This window comes from Schistocerca gregaria, chromosome 8 (assembly GCF_023897955.1).
Source record: "Schistocerca gregaria isolate iqSchGreg1 chromosome 8, iqSchGreg1.2, whole genome shotgun sequence".
Taxonomy (NCBI): domain Eukaryota; kingdom Metazoa; phylum Arthropoda; class Insecta; order Orthoptera; family Acrididae; genus Schistocerca; species Schistocerca gregaria.
Window position 1 is genome coordinate 438,231,113 of NC_064927.1, and position 20,956 is coordinate 438,252,068.

General features: G+C 42.4%; 1 protein-coding gene across 1 annotated transcript in view; it reads left to right on the forward strand.

Moving 5' to 3' along the window:
- LOC126285232 (serine protease inhibitor I/II-like) overlaps positions 1-20,956 on the forward strand; it is a 109,647-nt gene that overhangs the window by 49,987 nt on the left and 38,704 nt on the right. The window contains exon 3 of the mRNA XM_049984530.1: positions 18,589-18,690. Coding sequence (XP_049840487.1) covers positions 18,589-18,690 — 102 coding nt within the window. The remainder of the gene's footprint in view (positions 1-18,588; positions 18,691-20,956) is intronic.

Consider the following 20,956-nt stretch of genomic DNA (forward strand, 5'->3'; position numbering starts at 1 on the left):
CTGCGGTTGCTAAGGAGTTATGGTTGTGGATTTGTGCCGTTAAGATAAGAACAGTCAGAAAACGTGAAGGTATTTGCTAGCTGGAAGGTGTGGTTCGATAAAAATGACCAGCTTGGCTAGGGCTGTTTGATACCATAAACCTCCCCTGTGTCTTTGCAAATCTGAGGGTGATGTTTTTGAATGAGCTAATCACTTTTGACTTTGAATTGCGTTCATGTTTCTTGTTACGCTCACCATGAACAGCAACTGAAAACCGCTAGCTGCAGATGATGTACTGAATCGTTAGCGGTGAATGTTTCTAGACCAATGGCTGCATCTCGGAATTTCATCTGAAATTACTTCGGTTACAACAGGCCCTTTCGTTACTGATGTTCAAGTTTTGAAGATTAACCTGTCTCGCGGATCAAAGTGAGTCTGGCTATCCTTGTCGTAGACTTATTTTACATGTTTTGCAGTGTAAGAAATTGATCAGGCTCCACTAGGAGACGTTTCCTACAAAGTCTGTGGAGCGGTATGTGACGTGAGTGCGTGGGTCCTGTCTGGGACCGCGAGTGTGGTTTCGCCTGACTCTACGGAATCTCCTAAGATGGACGAAGGAACGTTTCGTCGGGTTTCAACAGCTGACATCTGTCAACAGTATCTGAGCTGATCAATCGTTTCACCACCGCTATGCCCCAAGGTTTCAAGTGCTAAATGGTGAAACAGTTTGTGCTCCGCTTGCCAGAGTTCAAAGAACGGGCCGCACTGAATGAGCCGGCTGGAACCTGATCACTCTCCCCACCCCCCCTCTCCTCGCCACCTTTCACCCCGCTCTTGCAGATTCAGCTCTTGCACATTGTTTCCAAGCAACTGTAGATCTTACTATCAGTATAGTGAAGCCCTATTGGCGGTATTTTGTTGCGGAAAGTACAAAATTAAAAAAAGGGTTCATTCTGCCCTAAATCATGGTTTGAAATAACAAGGCAAAGTAATGAAATAGTCTTAGCATCTTACTTGCAGAAGAGTATGGAAGGAGTAGGTTTATAACTCGAAAAACAGTGTTAGTATCATTTGCGTTTGAATAAACCTATGTACCAAGTCCGTTTCCCTAGCACAAACGAATAACTACATTTATCCAGAACTATTCTGATACATACTACAATTATCAGTGTCACATATGGTCATCGACCTGCGGTAGTACCTGGTATATCACTTCTCCTAGCTCATGAACGAGGATTGGATACCAGCGTCTTTTTCAAGATTAAAAGCTTTTTCGAGTCGGAATGTACATTTCGCACGATCTAATGCGATGTAGAGTATGGTGTAAAACGTAGCGAACGTTAAATTACTCACAATCATATTGTACATTTTCAATACAACGTTCGTGAATCAAGTACACCCGCTTAACTAATGTTGAGATTCACCAAGAACGTGAGAAACAACGGTAAGCGAAGAGCGAAGAAATATGCAATGTGGTTTCACAAGCTGCGACATTGTCGCGAATAAAAGAGTGACCTGAGTATAGAATATATTTCCTTTACTTTACGTCTATGGTCAAAAACGTTTGTCATCAGACTACCGGTCTCGATTTCTAACGACCATCTTTAGATCTGTTTTATAAAAAACACTATGTCTGTATGGCTGCAGTACATTACGTCAAGTTTTTATAAAACAGATCTGAAGATGGTGAATATAGACCGAAACCGGTAGTCTGATGGAAAAAAGTTTCTAACCATTGACGTAAAGTAAAGGAAATTTGTATGCAACGTTGTTTCTGTCGACATTAATATTGAGACAGAAGATGGTTCACAACAAATCAGAAAATTATATTTAACGAGTAAACAATATTTTGTAACAGTCTTCTGACGATAACTGCTCTAAACTGGTTAAGAAATTAAATTTCTTTGATACAACTAGTTGCTTATTATTTCGATATAGACAACTACATTTGCTGAGGATGGATAAAATGCTAGAAATTCTAACTCACACGTATTGTACAGTGTATGGACTTCAGTAACTCAGATGAGCATTCAGTGTATATATTCTACAAGAATTACGCAACAAATGAGGACAGAAATATTTACATGAAGAACCAAAATTATACACTGAAGCGCTAAATAAACTGGTAAAGGCATGGGTATTCAAATACAAAGATATCTCAACAGGCAGAATACGGCGTTGCGGTTGGCATTGTATATATAAGACAACAAGTGTCTGGCGCAGTTGTTAGATCGGTTACCGCTACTACAATGACGGGGTATCAAGATTTAAGTGAATCTGAACGTGGTGTTATAATCGGCGCACGAGCGATGGGACACAGCATCTCCTAGGTAGCTATGTAGTGGGGATTTTTCCGTACGACCGTTTCACAAGTCTACCATGAATATCAGGAACCCGGTAAAACATCAAATCTCCGACGTGGTGCGGCCGGAAAAAGATCCTGCAAGAACGGGACCAGCGAATCGTTCAACGTCATAGAACTGGAACCGTTCCGCAAATTTCTGCAGCTTTCAATGCTGGGGCATCAACAACTGTCAGTGTGCGAAACATTCAACGGAATATCATCGATCTGGGCTTTCGGAGCCGAAGGCTCACTCGTGTACCCTTGGTGACTGCACGACGCAAAGCTTTACTCCTCGCCTTGGCCCGTCAGCATCGACATTGGGCTGTTGATGACTGGAAGCATGTTTCCTGGTCTGACGGGTTTCGTTTAAAATTGTTTCAAATTGTATCAAATTGTATGGTTATGGAGACAACCTCTTGAATCCATGGACCCTTCATGTCAGTAGGGGAATGTTCAGGCTGGTGGAGTCTCTGTAATGGCGTGGGGTGTGTGCAGTTGGAGTGATATGGGACGTCTGATAAGTCTAGGTACGACTCTGACAGGTGAGCAATCTGTCTGATCACCTGCATCCTTTCATGTGTCATTGTGCATTCCGACGGACTTGGGCAATTCCAGCAGGACAATGCGACACCCTCACAGGTCCAGAATTGCTATAGAGTCACTGAAGGGACACTTTTCTGAGCTTAAATACTTCCATTGACTAACAGACTCCCCAGACATGAACATTATTGAGCATATCTGAGATGCCTTGCAAGGAGATTTTCAGAAGAGATCTTTCCCCCCTCGCACTCTTACGGGCTTGTGGACAGTTCTGCAGGACTCATGGTGTCAATTCCCTCCAGCACTACTTCAGACGTCCTGTAGCGGCACTTCTGTGTGCTCGCGAAGGCCCCACACTGTTTTAGTCAAGAGTGTTTCCTTGGCTCTTCAGTGTACCTTAAATATGACCGGAATAAGAAAGTGTGGTCACTTGGCAAATAAGAACGTATGAAGGTGAAACATCTTTTCAACGGCTAAAGTTGAGGCTCATATGCATCGTCTCAAAACCTTATGAAATAAAGTAGTAAAATGTAGTAATCAAGTAAGGGCATCGCTCTCTTAAATTACACTAACGCAAGTACCACGTAGTTGTACTGATGTTTTAAAATGACAATTACAGGGTAGCGTTAGCACACCCATATAACGACGTTCTCGCCCTCATAAACCACAAACTGGTATATTAATGACAACAGTTAACTATAAACAATACTGTTTGAGGAACATCCGCAACTGAGCATTATACCAGAGGTTGAAAATACCGCTTCAGATGTATAAGAGCCCGAAACCGGTCGTGTGATAACAAAATGTCTTTACAAGTGAAGCGGTATTTTCAACCTCTGGGGAAACAGTTAAGTTTTAAATGCTGAACTACACTCATAATCATCAAAGGGCTTCTCCAACTTCGTCGCAGTAGTGATGCTATTTCATTACACTTACGAAATTTCAGTATATTATCTACCTTTACCAACAGTTTTGTAAGAATCACAGCTTACCTTTCCCGAAGCTCGTAGTAGTATTCCAGACAAAACAATACACGACAAATAGGAATGCAGTTGTTAAACTTTACCAAGGCACTCAGAATGTGCAGGTTTCATTAATCCATGCCCCAAGCACAAACCATCAGTTTATTTGGGAAAATATCTCTCTGAAATGTACTAATTTTGCTGAATAACATGTCACTAAATATATCCACTATTTACATATGAAAATTCGTGCTACATTGTAATCCAGATGGTCAGTTTCCTGTTTGCAGAGCATTACCATTCGCAGTATGTTTCCTCATGTCCGAAAGTATTAGATAGCTAATCTGACGAATAATTATTAGCAGATATGACAATACTATAATTACAATATTTGCAGACACCACATATTACTTCATATTCATAAGACCAAGCACGACTAAGAATCCCTACGCACCAATCATTACGATACGCAGCCATGAGATAAATATACGTAACACAAATTATACAGCTGAAACGATTGCGGAGCAAAAACAGAGCATTTCAGTATGGCTACGGATCAGGATGTGTCAGTAGAAACGTAATACTAGGCGTGGGTCAACGTGCGCATCGTTTCATGTTTATGCATTTAAATGTGTAATCTTTATGTGTAGTAAACTTGGCCACTGTTTCTATGTTTCGATACAGTGTAACGATACGTGGAACTGTTTCAGTGGTTCGGAACGGCTGTGGTTTACTGTTTCGAAACAGTGGTGTTTCATTCCGCCCCTGTCTCGGATAACAAGACCAGATTCGATCTCGAGCCAGACACAGAAACTGTATCGTTGTTTCAAAATAAGGCTGTTTCAATCCACCCGTGCTTCGAACGGACTAATTGTATCGAAACAGTGATGTTTCATTCCGCTCTGTGTCGGACGAGATTCGGGCTCGGCACAGGTACTGAAACACAACGTACCACTTCGTGAAACACTTTCAAGAGTGCCTAAATCTTTTTGACAAGCAATGGCATGAAGCTTAAGATACCCGAAAATAAAGCTTCGTTTCTAGCTGACTGTCCTATTCCGAAATGGCGTAACATCTGCTTTATAAACACTAACGAAACAATAAAACGAAGCATACTATTAACATTCAAAATAATAAATATGTGAAAATCATTCAGTTAAATTACACTTTGTTATAACATACGCTTCTCTGTTCATGTACAGTAATCATATTAAGAAACGCAATTAAGTATACAACATTTTGAATTAAAAAAAGGCATAGAGTGACAATTAGACATATATACAAATTTGATATAGGTATAATTGCAAGCAATCTGTTTGACATATCACTGATAGTGTAATGGTCAACGGGAAGGGCTGGAAAGCATGGTGAATTAATAGGAACGGTTCGAAACACCTTGAAAGACAAAAATTTTTTCTGTTATATTTTGTTATGTACTCGAAGTATTTGGCATTATTTGTGAGTCTATAGTCACTGTGCCTAATATTCACAATAATTCCTTTTGTGTGCATGGAAATTAGCAGGATGGGTATATCACCCATACTAACGGAATGTGGGAATCCCAGTAGCATATCCGTTGTTTCTGCAGTTAGCTCCCACCTCCAGTTCCGTTCGTGGTGGTTCTTCTGTCTTCAGCTATGACTGTCCTTAGCCGATTCAAAAGTATGAAAGTCACACGACACGAAAGGAGCGCATTTGCTGCATGATATACGAAACTGCCAAGACGCCTAAGCGATAGTTTCACACTTTCTGCGATATGATTAGCGCTATTTCACCTCATTTGTGTTTATATGGACATACGTATACAGTAGACATTCACGATGATAAAATGTGTAGGTTTATTAAATTACAAAATACAAACGGTTTCACTGTTTCGAAACGGCGTATCGAAACATTACATTGTACTGTTTCATTTGTTTCGAAACAGTAACTTGTTTCAGTTTGCCCATCTCTAATGTGTAGTATTCTAATCACGAGACTAACACGCAATCTTTGGACTGAAACTTCTCTAAAATAACCTGTCCGTATATCTGAAGTATAATGGTAATGCATCTCCCATATTCAATGTTCTATGTATAACATGGAATGTGACCTACCATCTGCGAGTGATAGGTTGATAGATATTGTCTGGTCGCACGAAAACTTATTGATGATTGAAACTGTACTGCTGTAATACGTGAAATTCATATACTGACACTAATGTCGCAAAACTTTGAACCTGTCTTCCGGTTATGTCCGGTTATGTGAAACTTCATTAGGTTGGACTGGAAAAGGTAATATGCAGTCTGTTCCCTGGTTTTAATAATTAGTGACTGGAACATGAGAAGTAACAATCTGTGAAACACACTACTCAGCAGCTTGTCCTGCAGTGTTCAAGACTACGTAAGGTTAACTGTCGTGTGTCAAGTCCATAACAACATACTGATATAACTTCGTAATTATGTAGAAACTGATATATGATAACTATTCCCGGAAAACATCTGAGAATTCTTAATCATGGCCATAAATTTGTGTTGTGGACGTCGAAGACTCAGAATTTAGGTGTTGCCATTTTCAAAGAGAAAGGAAGATTTGCTGAGTAGAGAACATGTAATTCATGATACGGCACACGAAGGGCGAGCCTCAGGTGGGTGGGCATGCTGCCAACGCCGGGAGAAACCAGCCTAAATGAGTTATGGCGGAGCAGGCAGAGTAGGCGTTCTGGCGGTGCTGAAGAGAGAGAGCCAGTTGTATAACTCGTGACAGGGTCTCTACCTCCGAAGGCGCATGCGACGCTTCCTATTGGTGCCTTGTACTGTACTGCAGGCGACGCATACTAGCATGACTTGCTAGCGGTGTCCAGCCGTGGGAAGAGTACTCAGTCCAACTGGTGAGAGTCGCAAGAGTACGCTTCCGACAAGTAGCTAACAGCAACAAAAAGGAAATACTTCGTTCAGAAAATTTTCAGGAAATTTTCGGGTGTCCGGTAGGAGCCTTATAGAGTATACAAGGGCACGTCATACACACTGAGGTCTCGAAAGTCGTGGTACACCGATGAGCACAGATACAGTCGGCAGAAGTATCGCGAACACGAAGTGTAAAACGGCAGTGCATTGGTGGCGCTATCATTTGTACTCAGGTGACACTATGTGACGAAGTTTCCGACGACGAGGATTAACAGACTCTGACGAATGGTTGTTAGAACTAGACTCACGGAACATTCTATTTCGGAAACTATTAGGGAATTCAGTATTCCGAGACCCACAGTCTCAAGAGTGTGCAGAGAATACCAGATTTCAGTCATCAGCTCTCAGCACGGACAACACAGTGGCCGATGGCCTTCACTTAACGACCAAGACCAATGGTGTTTCCATAGAGTTGTCACTGCTAACAGGCAAGCAACTTCGTGAAATAACAGTAGAAATCAACGCGGGACGTATGACGAACGTATCCCTTAGGGTAGTGCTGCGAAATTCGGGGTTAAGCGGCTCGGGCAGCAAACGTCTGACGCGAGTGATTCTACAAAAAACACGACATCGCCTGAAGTGCCTCTAGTACCCCTCCAGTACCTGCCATGCCTTACATGTGCATCCCTCTTTTTCTGTTTTTAAGATCGTACTTCGCAAACTAAAAGAGAAACGAAGTACAAGCTGAAATATCCGTGCAACGTAACACTGCATTCTCGTCAAAAGGCTTGAGAAAGTAATGACTACTTAATGGGACGAGAACAATGGTTCGGCGTAACTTTTGCTGTGAAGTAGACTGTGTCACCTGTGCAGATAACACAGCACTTGACAGACTGAGCACTGCGAGAGTGAACTTCGTAACAGCCGTTTACGTACATTGCGGTATAGGTCGTAGACATAAGTGGTTTATGACATAAACACATTAACTCTCAAGAGTCACGTCCTCTGTGTTTGTTTTCCTTTGTTTCTTCCTAAGTGGAAGTCATTCTCTTACGGTAACAGACTTCATCTGCTCCCATGTTCAAAATGTACAGATGTTAAGTTCCCTCCACAACGTCACTGTGGTGGTAAGGTGAAAGTAAAACAGTAAATTTCTCTCCACGAATATCCACGGCCTGTCGAAGAAGTCACTGCCGAAGATATTCGGCCTCTAGCGATTTAAATATTCTCTAGTTAGTTTCTGCTTCTAGGAGCCAATAAATGTTGCGAGGAGAAAACACGTATTCTTTTTTAGACAAGCAATGAACTACATCAATTTGTGCTAGTAGTAGCTTGTCCAGTGAATTCTGTTGTTCGATAACACGGTGTTAGCAGAATCTTTTCATGAAATTTCAATCAGCAGCTTTCTCTCAGAGTGTGAAAATATTTTGTGGGCGCCCACCTACTTATGGAGGAATCATAATAAAATAAGAGAAATCAGAGCTCACACAGGAAGATTTAAGTGATCGTTTTTCTCTTGCGCTGTTCGGGAGTAGAACGGTAGAGAAACAGCTTGAGGTGGTGCGATGAACCTTCTGCCGTGCACTTAATTGAGAGTTGCAGAGTAATCTTGTAGTGTAGACATAGATGTTATTCTGTGAGCTTCGTGTATCGATATTGCAAGTCACGTATTGTGACGTCACGCAGTACAACACTGCTCACTCCTACACTCTACGTGCTTTCAAAGAAAATTTAATTTAATTTACAGTTTTGGTTTTCTATATACTGTGGCAAAGTCAAAAATTGCAGTTGTAGAGTTTAAGTTTGGGCGACTCACTGAATCAGTGTTTTCGGAATTACACCACTTGTATTGTTCAGGATAACACAGATACACGAGTTATAAAGAATAACATTTCAGCTTGCTGCTGTATCAGTTCACAAGATTAAACATAGAAAAGCTACAAAAGGGCACTACCTATTTCCTTCCCCATCCTTAAAACAAACAATCCGAAATTGTGATATCTCTAATAACCATGTTGCCGACGGGACGTTAAACCTCACTCTTCCTTCCTTCCCCTCACCTTTACAGCTAATCACAGGGTGCGTAAGTGACTGCTAGCACCTCAAACGCGTCATCTAAAAGTAATATTGCTATGCTAGATCACGTCTATATAAATTTTATGGTTTTCATTCGTTGTGGAGCCTCATAGAGTAAACGTCAAACGTTCTTATTTAGTAATTGTACAGAAACTCGATGTGTATTTCAGATGACTCACTGCAATACATGATATTACAATCCGATTGAAGAATTCTTTTGATAACTTACGAGATATAAAGCGATCGTTGTGATACGGTAACGTGGAAATAAAAATGGATGTACTCTGACATCAAAATAAAATTAAAATAATAACAATTATTCAGCTTCAATGGTGCACTGTTTCTAAACTACAAAAATGTCGTTGATCTTCATTTCTAAGTGTTTAAACGGTTATTGTGAAAAATTTTAAAACTGAGTATTTTTCCATATTGGTGGGGCTCAAAGAATTAACAGAGATGTTGCGAACACAGTTCGCTCTCTTCTTCCGTGAAATATAGAGCACTGTAGAGAAGGTCACACAGGTGATCCGCCAATCTTGTCTTGCACCAGATATGTGACTGGATTCAAGATTTTCTAAGAAACAGAACGTTATTTTTAAGATGACACCTAGAGATTTTGAGGTAATTTTTGAAGTACCTCACGGAAAACAATAACAAAGGTGAAATACCCACTACCGACCTTACGTATCCGTTCCCTTTCATGACGCCGTGCTGTGTAACGTCTAGATTTTCAATCGACGCGACTCTGTTAAACTGCACGCCACTAACCGTGTATTCGAGCACTGCAGAATTGTTTTTCCTATTCATCTGTAATAGCTTACATTTTGATACGTTTTAAAGATGCTGCCACTCATCACATGAAAGAGAAACTCTAAGTCATCCTGCAGCCTCTTACAGTAAGTCAACGACGATACTTCCCCGTATACCACAGCTTCATCGGCAAACAGTCGCATGTTGCTCACCCTATATATCAGGCCATTTATGGATATACAACGGTGGTCCTGTCACACTGCCCAGAGACAAAATGGTTCAAATGGCTGCGAGCACTATGGGACTTAACATCTATGGCCATCAGGCCCCTAGAACTTAGAACTACTTAAACCTAACTAACCTAAGGACATCATACAACACCCAGCCATCACGAGGCAGAGAAAATCCCTGACCCCGCCGGGAATCGAACCCGGGAACCCGGGAAGCAAGAACGTTACCGCACGACCACGAGAAGCGCCCAGAGACATTCCTGATGTGTACTCGTAACTATCCATCCACAGCGATTCTTCCTTCGATGGCTCCTTTAAGTGCAGTTTTCAGTAACGACATGATGTATGCCCTACTGCATTATCTGTTCCGCTCATTAAATTCTTTATTGGACTATTTAGCTCGCTGACTTGTTGCTGGACATATTCATTCCTTACTAGATCACTCCATCTGGTCTTTAACAGTCTTCCGCACTAACACTTTGTAGAAACTTCTAATCTATTCATTTTTTTCTCTTCCTCGTTGTCAATGTTTGCCACCGTTACAGAGGTGTATTCAAAAGGTCGCTTTTCATTAATCTTTTCCTCGTCTCAAGCTTCATGTTTTTGAACGTTAGCAGCTCTTTCTCTTTCGTTTTGTAGAAAGTATTTTTGCCTCGTGCGCTTCTTATTACGATATCTTTCTTGCATATTCCGATTTCATCGTTTGTGTTTCCGAGACAGCAAAGTTTGTCCACTAGACAAGAAAGGGAATCTCCGTTGTCTCAGCACACTTTCTCCCCACATTTCACATATCCCCTGACTGTTATTGATGCAGAGCCTTTCATTACAAACATCGACTTGCGGTAGAGTTGTATTCAAGTTCTCAAGAACTGGTCGAAAATCATTATAAAAGTAAATAGCTCAATTTAGAAAAAGGAAACAATAGTTCTTAGGTACCTCTTTTGGTCAAAAGTCACTCATAATAACGACTTCTGTAATATGCATATCTCTTTACTTCATACCACCCAACCAAAGAACGGAAATAAAGATGTAGGAAGTACGATACTCGGGATAATAGTTACGTGTAATAACCACTAGCAGGTAATACAATTCCATGGAAATATATTTTATTGCCCTACAAGCTACAAAGCATGTTGTCGCAAATCCCAATCAGAGCGAACTAACCAGAGGCACAGAGAGGTTAGCTGAGCTACCTCAGGGCAACGATAATGTTCCGGGCAACTTCGCGGCGTTACGTCCCCACAAAGACATACAGTGAAATGTATTTCCGAGAAGAAATGGCAGTGTATCGAGGTGAGAACATTTATGCGAAATGCAACTCCACACCTCGGCCTCTGAAGCCATAAACGCTGCACAGTAGCGGGGGTGGGGACAATAGACCGCCAGGTATATAGGGCGGGGCAGCGGCCCCTGGGGCAGTCTACGCCAGAATCGCCAACGCTGACGCAGCACCCACCATGAAGTTGGCGCTCTCACTATGCGGAGTGGTGCTCTTCATCGTATCAGTCCAGGCCGCTTGGGGTGAGTTCGGCGATTGACGTGTTCCTTCCGAAGCATTGTCTAGCGACTGTTCCAGGTTGCGGCTTTCAACTTAACGCTTCTTCCTTCTACTATCGCTACGCTGTTGACATTAAGCTGTAAGGCAAAGCAGCCATTGTACGACACTTCCTTTTTTCAATCTGAAGAATTTGAAATTTGTGTTATGGTTCAGTAACTTAAACTAACTTACGCTAAGAACAACACACACACACCCATGCCCGAGGGACACGAACTTCCGACGGGGGGGGGGGGGGGGGGGGGGGGGGAGAGGGAGTCGCGCGAAGAAGATGCCCTAGATCGCGCGGCTTCCCCGTGCGGCCTTTTTTTTTTTTTTTAATTTACTGGCTTACGGATCGTGCCCATATAACATCTCAACATTGGAAATCGTATATATCAGTTTGGTGTGAGAATTTATTCAGAATTTCATAGGCTTAACAAAAGACTGATTCCGACCTTAAAGAAGTCCTACATCCAAAGTACAAAGTACACGGAAATATGGTTAGACGCTTCCTCCAACTGTACAAAATCGTCGTTCGTCGTCGGTAAATATTTACTCAACCACAGTCCTCAGTTTTACCTTGTCGGCACCTCACATGCTTTCGTACCACGAGATCCTTCGTCTACATCTACATAACCTGCATGTCACTGTGCAGTGTATGGCGAAGGTTACCAAGGAACCATTGACATGTCGTGTACAGTATTGTTTACACTCGTACTCAGAACTCAGTGACAATTCAATCAAGGGAATCCTGTGAGCATACATTTCTCATCACTTGTGAATCCAAGTGCCAGAGCTACACTTTGCTACTGTTCACTTATTTTTCTAGGATGTGGCAAGCAAGTGTCTAGCGTAGCCTTGACATAGTCATATATTGTTGCAGTATAAACGTTAATTTTTAATGCAGACGGCCTCAAAGCTGCGCCATTTTTTGTAAGAACGACACAAATTTTGTCTCGGCAAAATGACATAGCAGGTCTTCATTTACACCAGATACACTATTAACCACTCAAATACTCTCTTCTTCTGCAACAACTTTATCATAGGACTGAAACCACTATTTCTTCGCTTGAGATGACAGTTCGGCTGCTGCAGAGACTTGATTTTCTTCCTGTATTATTTGCTTGCTTCTAAGCCACTGTAAAACGTTCTCTTGATACAAGGTGTTTCAAAAATGACCGGTATATTTGAAACGGCAATAAAAACTAAACGAGCAGCGATAGAACTACACCGTTCGTTGCAATATGCTTGGGACAAAAGTACATTTTCAGGCGGACAAATTTTCGAAATTACAGTAGTTACAATTTTCAACAACAGATCGCGCTGCAAGTGATGTGAAAGATATAGAAGACAACGCAGTCTGTGGGTGCGCCATTCTGTACGTCGTCTTTGTGCTGTAAGCGTGTGCTGTTCACAACATGCATGTGTGCTGTGGACAACATGGTTTATTCCTTAGAACAGAGGATTTTTCTGGTGTTGGAATTCCACCGCCTAGAACACAGTGTTGTTGCTGCAACAAGACGAAGTTTTCAACGGAGGTTTAATGTAACCAAAGGACCGAAAAGCGATACAATAAAGGATCTGTTTGAAAAATTTCAACGGACTGGGAATGTGACGGATGAACGTGCTGGAAAGGTAGGGCGACCGCCTATGGCAACCACAGAGGGCAACGCGCAGCTAGTGCAGCAGGTGATCCAACAGCGGCCTCGGGTTTCCGTTCGCCGTGTTGCAGCTGCGGTCCAAATGACGCCAACGTCCACGTATCGTCTCATGCGCCAGAGTTTACACCTCTATCCATACAAAATTCAAAACGCGGCAACCCCTCAGCGCCGCTACCTTAGCTGCACGAGAGACATTCGCTAACGATGTAGGGCACAGGATTGATGACGGTGATATGCATGTGGGCAGCATTTGGTTTACTGACGAAGCTTATTTTTACCTGGACGGCTTCGTCAATAAACAGAACTGGCGTATATGGGGAACCGAAAAGCCCCATGTTGCAGTCCCATCGTGCCTGCATCCTCAAAAAGTACTGGTCTGGGCCGCCATTTCTTCCAAAGGAATCATTGTCCCATTTTTCAGATCCGAAACGATTACTACATCACGCTATCTGGACATTCTTCGTGAATTTGTGTCGGTACAAACTGCCTTAGACGACACTGCGAACACCTCGTTGTTTATGCAAGATGGTGCCTGGCCACATCGCACGGCCAACGTCTTTAATTTCCTGAATGAATATTTCGATGATCGTGTGATTGCTTTGGGCTATCCGAAACATACAGGAGGCGGCGTGGATTGGCCTCCCTATTCGCCAGACATGATCCCCTGTGACTTCTTTCTGTGGGGACACTTGAAAGACCAGGTGTACCGCCAGAATCCAGAAACAATTGAACAGCTGAAGCAGTACATCTCATCTGCATGTGAAGCCATTCCGCCAGACACGTTGTCAAAGGTTTCGGGTAATTTCATTCAGAGACTACGCCATATTATTGCTACGCATGGTGGATATGTGGAAAATATCGTACTATAGTTTCCCAGGCCGCAGCGCCATCTGTTGTTGAGAATTGTAACTACTGTAATTTCGAAAGTTTGTCTGCCTGAAAATGTACTGTTGTCCCAAGCATATTGCAACAAACGGTGTATTTCTATCGCTGCTCGTTTAGTTTGCATTGCCGTTTCAAATATACCGGTCATTTTTGAAACACCCTGTATGAACAATCATGGGTTAGTGCGTCTGTAGCGAGAACATTTTTTGATAACACTGGAAAACACATACATATAAAATTGCAGTTCCCAAAATAAACAAAATCTTTCATCATATCAATTAGCACCCAACAGAGTAATCACATATAAAAAGGCTTATATGCTAAACATCGAAAAAGAAACAATTGTTGCCTAGTCACAACATCTTAATCGTTAACAGTGTAATAAAATGTGTAAAGCGTGCACAAATACTGTGAAACCAACTGCTAACAGCAAGGGAAAACAAATTTGACATCACATTCTGTAAAATACAAAAATATCACACACTAAAACATTGCAGTCAATTACGAAAAATTACTTACACTCTGCATGGATGAGAGAAACGACGGAAATATACCAGACACTGCTCCGAACGCATGGCATTGAAGTTCGATCAAACCGAACTTTGAGAATATACAGAACTTACTGTACCGTATATGGTTGTTGTGCTATATTTCATCATAATATCTTCACCCAATAGCTTTTCCTTGCGCTGTCCTTCGTGGATGTACGTACACTGCCGGAAAAAATTTAGTACACCCTTTTAGAGTTTCCAGTTTACTCAATATTTATTGTTGCAACATATCAATAGCATATCGAGTCCTCCCTCGGGCATGGGTGTGTGTGTTTGTCCTTAGGATAATTTAGGTCGAGTAGTGTGTAAGCTTAGGGACTGATGACCTTAGCAGCTAAGTCCTATAAGATTTCACACACATATCAATAGCAACAGCGGTTCTGAGGTACCAGGTACTGACCCATGCTGAAACACCCACACTTATACGTGGTGTAACATCCACCAGCGGCAACACAGACCATTACTTCGGAAACCATTCAATCGTACAGATGGCGCATTCTGTCCTCGCACACGTTATTCCACGCCTGCACTACCTGTTCACGTAATTGTGTAAGAGTTTCTGGTTGAAGCACGAGTCAATTCTCGTCCTATCACATTCGATTGGAGACAAGTGTGAAGATCTTGCTGGCCAGAGAAGTTGCTGTAAGTATTTCTGGGCACGTTGAGTTTCACGGGCAGCATGTGGGCGGGTATTATCCTGTTGGGACAACACATCACGTTCCTGTTCCGAGAACGGCAAAAGAACGGCTCTAGCAACATTCTGCACATAGTGCTGGTTAGCTTGCCCTCCACAAACACCACGAGTGCCTTCTGCGAGACAGCGCTCACCAGGTCTATGCCATGCGTGTGAACGACCATCATTTGCCTGTAGACAGAGACTGCTTTCGTAGCTGAATGCCACGGCGCGCCACTCCATATTCCACGATCCTCTGACGGCACCAGTCGACCCGTGAACGTCGATGCTGGCGTGGGTGGAAGACGGGCTAGAGTTGGGTGTGTCCGTACTTCCTCTGCTAATAACCGGCTCACAAGGCCTTTTACCTGTGCTGTGCTATCTGTAGGATCTGTCGTTGCTGCAATTAAAATACCACTATCCCGGCGGGCGTTTGTAGTGCGTGGACGTCCAGAACATCGTTTACAGGTGTGAGAGTGGTCACGTGACCACTCACACAAAGCATCGTTGCACAACAGATACAGCATGTCACACCTCTGGGGCGTTTTCTCTGAAATTACAATCCCGTCACTTGGAAGGCCACAATAAGCCGCCTTTGAAACTCGGTTGACTGCGGTAAGCACGAGTGCGTCTCCGTCACATATTTACCTGCTAGCTTCACACGTTTGCACCACGCTGAGCCTTCTGGCTGTGGGCATTCCCTATTAAATGGCAAACACAGGTGGCGCCCTGGCCCTGGTAAGTATGTCACAGCGCTCTCTGTTGGCGGACGACGTTGAAACGATTATCAATACATCTGATATCCCCCACAGAGCGTATCCCATCGTCGGAACAAAATCGACGACATCTTTCCAGGTCTGCTAATTATTGTTATTATTGTTGTTGTTGTTGTTGTTGTTGTTGTTGAGCTCTTCAGTCCTGAGACTGGTTTGATGCAGTTCTCCATGCAACTGTATCCTGTGCAAGCTTCTTCATCTCCCAGTACCTACTGCAACCTACATCCTTCTGAATCTGGTTAGTGTATTCATCTATTGGTCTCCATCTACGATTTTTATCCTTCACGCTGCCCTCCAATGCTAAATTTGTGATCCCTTGATGCCTCTGAACATGCCCTAACAACCGGTCCCTTCTTCTTGTCAAGTTGTGCCACTAACTCCTCTTCTCCCCTATTCTACCCATCTAATCTTCAGCATTCTTCTGTAACACCACATTTCGACAGCTTCTATTCTGTTCTGGTCTATACTATTTATCGCCCACGTTTCACTTCCATACATGGCTACACTCCAGGCAAATACTTTCAGAAACGACTTCCTGACACTTAAATCAATACTCGATTGTTAACAAATTTCTTTTCTTCAGAAACGCTTTCCTTGCCATTGCCAAGTCTACATTTTATATGCTCTCTACCTCAAGCATCATCAGTTATTTTGCTCCCAAAATAGCAAAACTCCTTTACTACTTTAAGTGTCTCATTTCCTAATCTAATTCCCTCAGCATCACCAGATTTAATTCGACTACATTCCATGATCCTCGTTTTGCTTTTGTTGATGTTCATCTTATATCCTCCTTTCACGACACTGTCCATTCCGCTCAACTGCTCTTCCAAGTTCTTTGCTGTCTTTGACAGAATTGCAATGTCATCGGCGAACCTCGAAGTTTTTATTTCTTCTCCATGAACTTTAACACCTACTCCGAATTTTTCGTTTGTTTCCTTTACTGCTTGCTCAATATACATATTGAATAACATCGGGGAGAGGCTACAACCCTGTCTAACTCCCTTCCCAACCACTGCTTCCCTTTCATGCCCATCGACTCTATAACTGCCATCTGGTTTCTGTACAAAGTGTAAATCGCCTTTCGCTCCCTGTATTTTACCCCTGCCGCCTTTAGAATTTGAAAGAGAGTATTCCAGTCAACATTGCCAAAAGCGTTCTTTAAGTCTACAAATGCTAGAAACGTAGGTTTCCCTTTCCTTACTCTTTCTCCTATGATAAGGCGTAAGGTCAGTATTATTATTTTGGCAGTGTAACATACTACAAAAATGATAGTTTGAAGCTAATGGGAGCAAAAATCGAAACGAATGGTCCACATTTAAACAAAAATTATTATTTAAGCTGAAACATTTACCTGTAGAATGTAATGGGACGCTTTTCACTTCTGTTTGTGTATCCGTAGGTAAGACGATTGATCATGTTTTCACAAATTTGAGCTTGAATTTCGATGAATAACGGAAGGATACACATACGCTGTTCATAATGTTTTGACTTTCACAATAAGGCGGAGAGCATAATTCGCGCTGACTTCAGGTTTACAGCGTTAGAGTATCTCTATAGATGACAAACTCCTTGGTCGATAAACAACTAGAGGTTCCTGCCGGTAAAAGTTTGTACTGCTGGTTGTTCGCTCCCCAACGCCCAAACGCGTACGTGATTTCCGGTGGCGACAATCTTGACTACATTGGTCTTGGACTCTTGCTGCAGCAAAAAGTTCCTGAAGCATTTATTCAAGCAATACTGTAATTCTCGTAAATTTATCATACTAGAACCCGAAACAGGCTAATACAAACATTGCGATGGTGCTTCACTCTGTTGAGAAGGATGTGAACTAGATCCTCAGCAGGCAAGCTGTTGCTCACTGTCGTTTTCGGCGTCCGATATGCGATACTCATCGAATTCTTCGACCACGCAAAAACCATTAACTGTGACGTTTACCGTGAGACACCCATGTGAGTCGCTCAATAGCAGACCGAGCGAGGTGGCGCAGTGGTTAGACACTGGACTCGCATTCGGGAGGACGACGGTTCAATCCCGCGTCCGGCCATCCTGATTTAGGTTTTACGTGATTTCCCTAAATCGCTCCAGGCAAATGCCGGGATGGTTCCTTTCAAAGGGCACGGCCGACTTCCTTCCCCGTCCTTCCCTAATCCGATGAGACCGATGACCTCGCTGTCTGGTCTCCTTCCCCAAAAACAACCAACAACTCAATAGCAGACGTCGTGGACTGCTCACGGAAGGAGCGATTCTGCTCTGCGAAGACTCGCGTCCTCACGTCTCCAAGGTCACACAAAGTTTAATGGCCCACTTGAGGTGGGAGCATCCGTCCTACAGCCCGGACATGTCGCTCTGCGATTTCCATGTGTCTGGTCCGCTAAAAAGACGTCGCAAATGGAAATACTTCAACTCGGACGACGAGCTGAAGGACATAATGGAGAACTGGCTCCTGTTAAAGCCACACGAATTCTCTAAACCTTCGGCTCGTGAAACGGTGAGATAATTGTGCTCAGAACCTTTGGTGATTACTTATGAATGAAGACCTCAGTTACACCCACAGTCTTGTCTCGTATCTTTTCTTTCGAACACCTCTCATGGCTTACATATGTTTAATTACTTAGCGATAGTACACAGACTGAATTGAACAGGCGTAATCAACATGTAGACACCAGTATCACTGAGTATTATTTTAAAATTGTGTATTTCTTAAAAATTTGTAATAATTAACAGTTTATTTTTATACAGGGTGCATACCCGGCCAGAAGAAGATGGAAGACTGCAACGTATGTACGTGTCTTCCGGCACGTGTCTGGGCATGTACACGTATGGCTTGTCGCAACAAAAGAGGTTTGTTAAATTTCGTACTATCAAAGTGCTCCGCTTTGTACTATGAAAAATCAGAGTTATTTTATATGTACCTTTCTTCAGACTGTAGGTACAGACATTCAATCATAAAATAAAAATTTTACATATTCACTAAAACATTTATTTGGCACAAAAGTCATTTATAACGTATTTTATTTTTACCACAGAAACGAGGATAAATAAATTCTTCCGTGAATAGTAACATACATATTTCTGACAGAAAGCTCTTTGTTTTTTAACATGGAGTTTCACATATTAAAGTTCGTTCTAGTGTAACATAATATATACTTTCATCTAGAACAGTCCATTGTCTGAAATTTCATTTTTCTTTCCATGACTACTTTATGATCCCTTTTTAGTATGAGATTAACAGTTTCTGTTCTGATTACCCTTTGTAAAAGTTATGTCTAATGTTGGCAACATTTATTCCCAACAACAAAGTGTGATATGAAAAAATTGTAACACTCCATTTCAGAGAGTTTCTAGAAGGAGCCTGTTGAAGTGACTGAGCTATAAAGATGGAATATTTCGATTCAGTCACCCATTTTACTAGATGATACCATATTTCACTTAAATATTTAACAATTAAAGCACCTCAGAAATAAACATGAGTTACGTCTCATGAAACTTTGCTAAACAAAATCTTTATTTACGATGTCTTTTTCTTATGATGTCTACATATTTATTTCTCAACATTCACCCTCGCGACCAGCACATTTCGCCCAAAGAAAGACATTGTACATTGACGGTGTCAACAATGTCTCACTTTGTCGAAGGAGCTACAACCTCTCCTCTGCTTGTGAGGTTTCATCTCTTTTAAAGTGAAGTCCTCGAAAGTATTCTTCAAGTTTTGCAAACAGGTGAATATAGGTTGTAGCTAAATCTGGACAGTACGGAGGATAATCGATAACAGTGAACTCAAGGCGTTGACTTGTCGCAGATGTCAGAGCTCTCGAAAGTGTTCTTTGAAGGAGCGCACACTCCATGTGTGGAAGAAAGTTTCAGCTATTAGAAACTCGATTACAGCGCGCTGTTTCTCACGCATCGACATAGTTACGCTACAGAGTGCCACATTACATGCTACAGTTGCAATCCCTGTAATCGGTAGAAGGTTGCAACTTGCGTCAGCTAAACGGAAAAGTCGACGGAGTATATGTAATACTTCAGCCGATACTGAGAAAAGAAGGAAAAATTACTTTTTAGCACGCCCTTGAATTACAAATCACTTAACCACAGAGATGAAACAGAGTATCAAATAATGAAAACTCCAGGTAGGAATACCAACAATATAGGAAAAGACAGATTGCTACTTACCGTAGCCGGCCGCCGTGGTCTCGCGGTTCTAGGCGCGCAGTCCGGAACCGTGCGACTGCTACGGCCGCAGGTTCGAATCCTCCCTCGGGTATGGATGTGTGTGATGTCCTTAGGTTAGTTAGGTTTAAGTAGTTCTAAGTTCTAGGGGACTGATGACCACAGCAGTTGAGTCCCATAGTGCTCAGAGCCATTTGAACCATTTGAACTTACCGTAAAGAAGGAATAACAACAACATAGGAAAAGGCAGATTGCTAGCTACTGTAAAGAAGAAACATCAATTTGCAGACAGGTAAGATTAAAAGATGCTCACATATAGCTTTCGGCCACAGCCTTCGTTAGTAAAGACACACACACACACACACACACACACACACACACACATACACACATACACGTACACACAAACACGCGCGCGCGCGCGCGCACGCACGCACACAATCACAGACAACACACACGCAGACACACAAACACATACACACACACACACACACACACACACACACACACACTCACAGAAGCAAGTAAGCAAGCAACTGCTTGGCCCGAAATGGTTGAGTTGGCGGTCGTATGTGCGTGAGGTGTGCTTGCTTTTCTGTGTGTGTGTGCGTGTGTGTGTGTGTGTGTGTTTACTGACGATGGCTGTGGCCGAAAGCTATATCTGAGCGTCTTTTAATCGTATCTGTCTCCAAGTTGACGTGTTTTCTTTGCGGTAAAGAGCAATCTATATTTTCCTATGTTGTGTTTAACCAATCAATAAATTTTATTAAAGACCAAATGCTACGTATAAAACATCAGTTGAATTAAAAGTCATTGCTTTGTAATGTATGCATTCCTGGAGCCTTTGATGAGAAGGGTTTGGTGCAGCTGAGTAGAGGGACAGGCAGTGAGTAGCTCATACTTGCTTGGAATAGGCATATCTACGCCATACGGGGTT